The sequence below is a fragment of the Oryzias melastigma genome, unplaced genomic scaffold (assembly GCF_002922805.2).
Source record: "Oryzias melastigma strain HK-1 unplaced genomic scaffold, ASM292280v2 sc00921, whole genome shotgun sequence".
In the NCBI taxonomy this organism is placed as follows: domain Eukaryota; kingdom Metazoa; phylum Chordata; class Actinopteri; order Beloniformes; family Adrianichthyidae; genus Oryzias; species Oryzias melastigma.
Window position 1 is genome coordinate 4,420 of NW_023417506.1, and position 8,454 is coordinate 12,873.

An 8,454-nucleotide genomic window follows, 5' to 3' on the forward strand; every position below is an offset into this window, starting at 1 on the left:
TGAAGTTAGTCCTTTAGATGGCGCCTTCGAGCTGGACTCAGTTCATTGTTTAATGGTTCTAGTACAGACATTTATTTTGATAGTCAAGTTTGAAGGAAAAAAGGTGCTGCCGGAAACAGTGGTAGTGCTTTTCAAAATTTCCACCAAACATTATAAACTGTGTTCTCAAAACAACATCAACATTTAGTGTTGATTCAGCCATTCATGTATCTGCCTTCACATTTACGTCATATTTTTGAAGGAAGAGCTGTTGTGTTTATTTAACAGGCTATTATTGCTTATCCATTCAGATATTGCAAGGCAAATTGTGAAAAAGTGTGGCTCTTCTTTTATTTTGAAAAGCCTTACCGGAAGCAGAGATAACAACTACATTAGCATGTTTACCATAGTCTGCATGAAATAGCGGAGCGCCCGCTTTAAGCGTGAATCTTCTCTGTGTGGCTGCAGGTCTCTCCGTCTAAAGGTGAGTACCAGGTGGGATACTTCCGGTTCTATGTCGATGGTCTTTGTGCTCGGATTGTTCTTTTCGTGGTACTGGGCTGCCGTTTGGTTCGGTGGCTCTCGGTCGGTCAGATCGGTGAAGGAGCAAAGCTGCCGGAAGCCGGAGCGGGATGCTCGTGAAGGAGGAGGCGGGTCGATGCGGCGCCGGAGCTGCGGGACTGTAGCTAGCCGTAGGGATGCTAACCCCGCAGTGCTTCACGTTAGCGGCGTCAGAGTTTTATTTTGTCGCTGTGACATCTTTGTAAGAGTTTAACCTCACGACCCTGACCGGATTTTCCCCTGTCAAAGTTCCGAGCGCTTTTCCTGAAACCAACCTCAGAATCTGTTGACAGGTGAGTGACCTGAGTCACAGAGTTCACCTGAGTCGCATTTCACGGTGGTACCTGCAGCTTCTCTGCTCCGGTTGATGAGGTGGCACCCTCACTTTTATGGAATGCAGTGACGTGAACGCGTCATCACCATAGAAAACTTTTCATAGTTTGTGTTTAGATTAACCGGAAAGTTTCTTTAAATGTCCTTTTTTCTGCTGACAATAACGAGACATTTAAAAACTGAAAAACACAAACGGGTCATAAATATATGAACATATGAATACATTTGAAATAAATTAAATGTGTTATTAATCCACAGGGTAATTAAAAAGACATTCAGTGGAATCTTTGTCATAGTTGTTTGATGTAGACTTAAAGAAACAAGATGACATCAGAGCCGGATTGTGCCTTTCTTGAGTGTGGCTCGTAATTAGTCTATTAGATTAGATTAGAAGTAGTTTATTTCAAGCGATCACAAAAAAATAATTCATGTGCAATACAATAAATCATCAGAAGTTTACATATAAAGACATGTTAAACACATCATAACTAATATTAAGAGATTCCCTGAAAGGGAATGGGAAGAAATGAGTTTTTATAATCCCACCCCGGGATTAACCATTTCCTTTATGTGCATTATCATGATCTGGTTTGTAATTTAAGATCAGATATTTATATATTTCCAACATAAATTAAAAGTTATTAGGAATAATCAAGCTACAATACATCACATGTCTATGTAAGTTAGGGCTGCCACAAATCGACGACTAATCGACTATTGAAATAGTTGACGACTAATTTAATAATCGTTTAGTCCCTACTTTATATTATATGGAGTTAGAGTGTACTAAAGTTGAAAGTTATTTTGGCTTTCTGCTAGGTTTTTGGAATATTTTGGCATTTACTAAGATTTTTTTGGGCTATTTTGGGATTTAGATAATATTTTAGCTGCATGCTAGCTATTTTGGCTAATTTATGCTTTTTTAAATTTTTTAGGCTAATTTGGGCTTTAGCTAACATTTCAGCTACATGCTAGCTGTTTTGTCTAACTTATGTTTTTTAGGCTAATTTTGAGTTTAGCTAATATTTCAGCAAAATGTTAGCTATTTTGGCTAATTTAGGCTTTTTCAGTTGTTTAGGCTAATTTGGAATTTAGGTAAAATCTCAGCTGCATGCTAGCTATTTTGGCTAAATTAGGATTTTTTTCTGTTTTTTAGGCTAATTTGGAGTTTAGGTGATATTTCAGCTGCGTGCCAGCTGCTTTAGCTAATTTAGGCTTTTTTCAGTTTAATTTGGCATATAACTAATATTTTAGCTAGCTTTCAGCTTCAGCGATCTTTAGCTATTTGCTTCAGCAATTTCAGCTATCAACTTTAGCATTTTTAGCTATCAATTTCAGCATCTTCAGCTGTCAGCACTAGTATTTTCAGTGGCCAAATTCAGCTGACAGCATTCACATTAGCATTATCGCATGAAATGCTATATCTAGTTTTTAACTAATTTAAAGCTAATGATGGTTAAGATGTGTGCTTTACATCCAGTTTACGCATGACCCGATTAGTCGACTACCGGTAATTGGAAAAAATGATCGGTGATTAGTCGATGAATAAATTATAGTTTGTGTCAGCACTAATATAAGTAGATAGATATAACACTATTTTATAAATGTAGAAATGCTGCTCCGTGCTCTAAACAGTACTGAGAAACCATGCAAAAAAATCATATGAATATTATATTTCCAATCCAGACAAAAGAAAGGCTGATGGTATTCCCAAATATTTACGTGCAGCCAAGACTGCTGCATTGCCCGCATGGATTTAGAAAATCATGAGCAAACGGTCACTTAGAAATATTATGAATAATAATGAAAGCGCACTCAGAGGATCATCTCGCTCTATGCCGCAACATCTTTTGTTTACAAAGAAACTCGCTATTTCTTCTTCTACGACTATTTACGGCATTTTAGACAGTTCTGTGCATGTCAAAATGATTTATTCCAATCAAACGTGTGGCACATGTAAATGTTTGTTAGAATCAGATAAAGTTTTTCAGGGCCCATGTGCACAGTTATATTCCAATCCGATCTTTGATCCGATTAAGGACATTTTGGACATGTAAACACAGCTGGTGAACCTGACTATGGTTCCTTACCCGAATGCGGCTCCACATCGGACTATGGTTCCTTCCTTGAGTGAGACTCCTTATCTGACTATGGTTCCTTACCTGATTGTGGCTCCTTATCCGAGTGTGGCCTTTGCCTTGGATTAGTATGTGTCTGTGTGTGAACTCTAGAGTAAAATTGTCAACATTTGAAGTTTACCAACTTTGGATCTGGACACATTCTACACAAAATTATATTTGTTCAAAATATTTTTTCTGACTCAATCAAAACCTGGGTTGATTTATTTCTTATTTCTATGGGGTTCAGGTTGCAGAGATGGAATGCTGCCTTAATGGCTGATGGAAAAGACCGTAGACTGGATCCACCCCAAGATGCTGGCTCGTAACCGCTTCCTCCTCCTGGTGGTGGTGGGCGGCGTCGTGCTGGCCATCGTCAGTGTGAGCCTCCAGTTCTGTAAGTATTCATTGTTGATAAACTACCTGTTGATAGCCCTAGCTGTAACCATGACCCATTATTCAGTTTGAATGTTGCATGGTGTTTGTGTGAATGTGAGTATAATTCCACAAATCCATGAACATCATTTCATCATCGCCCTTATTTCTCACAGAAACAGAGCACTCCCTTCTAGAATTGTCCCTTCTGTATGGGGTCATTGTTAAGCATTCCCCCAGGGATCTGTCTGGACTGTGTCTCCCAGCCAGGAACAGTCAATGCAAGGAAGCTCCCCAACCAGGAATAGGGAGGGCTGATGTGGCCCAGGCAGAGGGCTGGCTTTTTCTGCTGAATGTAGTTTTCATGGAAATGCCAGTAAAATGAAGTAAGCCCTGACCCCACCCCCACAGTACTTCCAGCTTTGCTCATAATGTTCCAGCATGACATGGTGGACCATTACCTCCATAATAAAGTGAAAACTAAATTCTGCAAGAATTCCAAATTATATTGTAATTTTTTTTTTTTTCTGGATGAGTCTGTAAAGTTGCGTTGTGTGTATTCATGTGCATCTGCAGCTGTGGCGTTCTTGTGTGTGTGTGTCTGTGTGCATTAATGTCCGTTTGTTGTGGCATTCTTGTGTGTATTTGTTTACTTTTGCTGCTGTGGCGTTCCTGTGCCCTCATTGGCGTTCATCTTGAAAGCACAAACGTCTCTTTGTGAGGGAACCATGACACAGCTATTCTGGAGGAGTTTGGCTATACCAGGCGTGTTTGAATGGGGGTGTGGTGTGTTGGAGTCTTTGAGGGAAAAGCTTTTCCCGGTGAATGGGATCTAGTGTGAGGTTGGACCTCAGGCTGCAGAGTATTCTTCAGGATGGCGTGCTCTGTTGTTGCACACATTCTCGTCTTCTGTCTCATCTTTGGTGAGTTTATGCAAACATCTTTCTGTCATTTGTTCTCATCTTCTCCATGCTGGTTTTAATTTCTAGTTGTAGTTTCCTCACCTGAATTTTGAGGAAGGTCGTCTGCAGGGGTTTTGTTGCTGTGCTTTGATTTTATGCTGCCGCTTTTCCTTTAGACGTGTACAGAAACGCTAATTGTTACATAAACATCGACGGTTTATTGAAACACTAACCATATGGTATTTTAGACAAAACTATTTATAGACGAAACATTATTTACAGGGAGGCACAGGTTGATGGGTGATGTAACATTAAGTACCGTTATGCAATTTATTTGGTGGAATTATTTAATCATGACCTGTAATTAATTAATCTAATTTTTGGGTTGTAATTGCAAACATTTTTAACCTAATAATTGCTGTGAGAAGTCTCATCTTGAGGTATTTTCATTTAAATTTGTAACATTGCGTCACAATTAAAGATCAAAATACAACAACAAAATGTTTTATTATGTTTTTTTTTAATTATTATTGTTACAGACTTTCATCTTTACTTTTATAATACCAAGGGGGATTTTGTTTTCAATCTTGAACATTAAAAAAGTCATTAGGTAGAGTGCGCTAATAAAAAACACCCATAAACAATAGGAACACTTTTCACTTTTCCATATATTGACCAAAATCTTCTTATTAATATCATATTTCATATGTTGACATACTTTATTCCCTAGTTTATCACAACAGCAAGACAAAATACCTGAGGGGGTTTTATAGTTTCCTTTAACCTGTTTGGTAAATTTGATCATTTTGAAGACTGAGATGCAGCAGAAGAGAATCTAAAAATGAGGAAGTGAAACACGAGAGCATGACACTAGAGAAATTAAACTATTTAGACTTTGTTCCTTTGAAACAAACTTTAGTTTCATTATCTAGACAAAAACAATCTGGGGAGAGGTGAACTTTCCCTCTGAAAAGATTCTTTATTTATTTTCTCATGACGATCACTTTCCTCAGAGGAAAAAGCTGGAGCAGAAGTCCTGGAGCAGGACTGAAGTTTTTCAGGTTTTTTTAGGAGTTTTTCCTTACCGGGAGGGAGGGTCTAAGGGCAGGGATAACCAGTTTATGTAGTCTGTTTAGTTTTTAACAATTGTTTATATTTTGAAGCCCAATGAGGCAAATCTCTTTGTGATTTTGGGCTATATAAATAAAATTGAATTGAATTGAATTGAAGTTTTAGGGTTTGATTTAATTTAAAAAAAATTGTGGTCTATATTTGCCAATCTACTGAGGATCGGTGCAGACAGGTTTTTTTGCAGAGACTTCTGGGAAATTTCTGGGGCACTGGATTATAGAATGTACAATTGGACAGCACTATAAAATGGTGAACACATTATATAGTGCACTATGTAGTTTATAATAGATTTTTTATAATAGATCATTTATAGTAGAATACAAAAATTTTGATTCTGTTTAAAAACATGTTCATGTTAAAAATTATTTACGTCTGAGCCTCTCAGAGCTCCATAGATTATCCTGGAAATCATTGACCAAACTGTTGAAGAACTGGTGAAGATGAGCACCAAACTCTTCCACATTTGAACCATCAGACGATCATGATCCGAGTCTAAAAGATAGTAAAACATTTCTCAGTCTGTCTTCATTTATAATCCCTCTTTGGCTGTCTATACGAAGCTTTATTGACACTAGTCAGTCTCACAGTTGGGTTTGTGGTGGGATGTGAGGACGTTTGTGTTTGTAGGACAGAAGATTTCCTGCTTTTTCTTAGGAACACAAGCGTTCAGTGTTTTCTCCTTCAGATGTTTGTTGATGCTTCCCAGTTCCCAGGACAGCTCTGCTCTTATTGGGCCTTTCTCTCTGAGCTCACAGGTCATTGGTTCCTCAGCAACAGTGTGCTAACAGTGGGGGCTTTGGAAGGAGAGAGCGGTTGACATGGAGACAAAGTTGAGATGCAGTTTCTTCAGTGGAGTTCTGCTTGTCTGCTTTCATTTGACTGAACCAACATTGTAGGAAAAAGGGGTTTTCATCTTGATGAGCTCAGTCACTGTGGTCCAGTCATGTGAGAGTGGACAGACATGAACTTCTGTGGATAAGTTGAGTTATGGCAACATTTTTGGGTTAGGGGTCAAGCTTAATAAATGACTGATTTTACTTTTCTTTTTGGAATCTCTGACGTCGATATATTTTTACTCTTCTTTTACGGACTTTGGAGGAATTGAGAGATTACTATTAAACGTTTTTGTCCCTTTGAATCTCAGTGAACCTGACTCCAGCCGCCCCCATGGTGGAGAAGCGTCCAGCCACCTCTTCAGGGGAAGGCCTTTCGTTGGGGAAGAGCAGAAAGCGAGTGTTCCCGGTGACCCAAACCCAAGAGCCCGACCCCATTTCTGAAGCTTACAGCTACTGCAACACCCCCAACAGAACCGAGCAGGCCTGGGAGGGTGAGACTTTCACACGGACACAACAAAAATCTGATCAAACTGAGACCTTCACAGATCCTGTTCATCCACTGAATGAATCAGTAAAAGAGGATACTACGTCATCTTCTATTCATCATTTAATCAAAGTTACTTTGATATTTGTAGCTTAAATGAATTAGTTCTTACTTGTTGCAGGTCACAGTCCAGCAGACTACAAGCTGCTGTCCGTCCATGTGATGATTCGACATGGAGACAGATACCCGCTTTACTACATTCCAAAAACCAAGCGACCACCCATCAACTGTACCCTGTCGGTCAGCAGGTACACAGTCCTGTTCCACTTGATTCTGCGTGTTCTTGTAGGTAGTGGAGGCTCAGTTCCTCTCCCTGAGGTGTGTCTTCTGTTAACGAAGGAGATCTTTCCCCCTGAATGAGAAGGGCGGTGTCGTACCACATTCTTTCCCATTTCTTGCATAAATGAGAATTATTGTGAAGTTTCAGAAATGTGTGTCCTCCTGTTGTGGAGAAAAGACGCAATGCAGTTTAGGGATGTCCCAATAAGGGTCTTTGGGACCCGATCCTATTCCGAGTCATTTGATTTAGAGGATCTTCCGAAACTTTTGTAACACATTAAAACAATGTACAAATTGAATAAACACATTTAGGTTTTTTTTCTCCCTATTTTTATTTAATTAACATTGATTTATCATTTAACACTTAAACAGAGCACTTCTGTGAAGTAGTTTTAACAAACAATTAAAAATAGTGTAACTATTGCCTAAAAAACCTACCATCTAGTAAATCCAAGTGATAACTAGTCATGTTAGAGAGTTTGGTTACTTTTCCCTTAATATCTTTAGAACTATTGAACATTTTTAACCAAATTGGATTCATGTCTTCATTTAAAATTCTTAAAAAATGAATGATGACTTTGTTGTTGCATGAATATGATGATCAGTATTCATGATTAATATTTGAACAATTTATTATTATTGTCTATTTAAGATTATGGGATTTTTTATTTTTATTTTTTAAACTTCTTAAGACTTTAACCTCTTAAGACATCACATCTCCAGGTTTATTACTGCAGTAGTGATTTTTCTTAACTTCTATTTCTCTGTCAGTAAAATAAAAAGGCACATTAAAGAACAGCTCAGGTCCTAAGTGGTTAAAACACAGAGCTAGCATTTAGCATAGTTAGCAATTGTCACCAATTAAAAGAGAGCTTAACATAAAAAGAAATCAGTTGAAATGCATTTGAAGGTGTTTTTTTGCGATATTAAATATTAATAGAGACACTCTCAGTTTAAAGCAGTTATTGAACGTTAAAATTTAAAGAGTTATTGAACATTTTGTTAGCTTGGCTACTGTTTTTGTTAGCCACCTGTTCGATCTGTTGCTCTTTTCTGCTGCGCTTTCTGGCAATAACGTGTCATGATCCGTTCATGACATGCATACTTCTAGTGGAAGACTTGTCTGGAATAATAAGCTTGAAACAAAGAATAAATTAAATATCCGATTCCGATTGGAAGACGCCATTCGACACCATTGTGTCATCAACCCCTCAGAGTTCGGCCTTCTGCTATTGTTGTGAATTCCAGATATTTATGGCAGAATTAGGAGTAGTATTACTGTCTCGTTTTCTTTATGGATGTTTTTGTTTTGAGAACTGGACTGAGTGAGTATGATGTCAGCCATAGAAAAAGGTTTACATCCGTCTCCAACCCAATGGAGTCAATTCAGTTGCCAT

At 38.2% G+C, this 8,454-nt stretch overlaps 1 protein-coding gene across 1 annotated transcript; it reads left to right on the plus strand.

The window, feature by feature from the left end:
* Positions 1 to 332: 332 nt before the first annotated feature.
* Positions 333 to 7,096, plus strand: LOC112140365 (2-phosphoxylose phosphatase 1; the record flags this gene model as incomplete). The annotated part of the gene is made up of 4 exons (XM_036211194.1): positions 333 to 463; positions 3,241 to 3,387; positions 6,543 to 6,725; positions 6,900 to 7,096. Coding segments are annotated over exons 2-4 (495 nt in total), but the record flags the coding sequence as incomplete, so codon positions are not given.
* Positions 7,097 to 8,454: the final 1,358 nt, after the last annotated feature.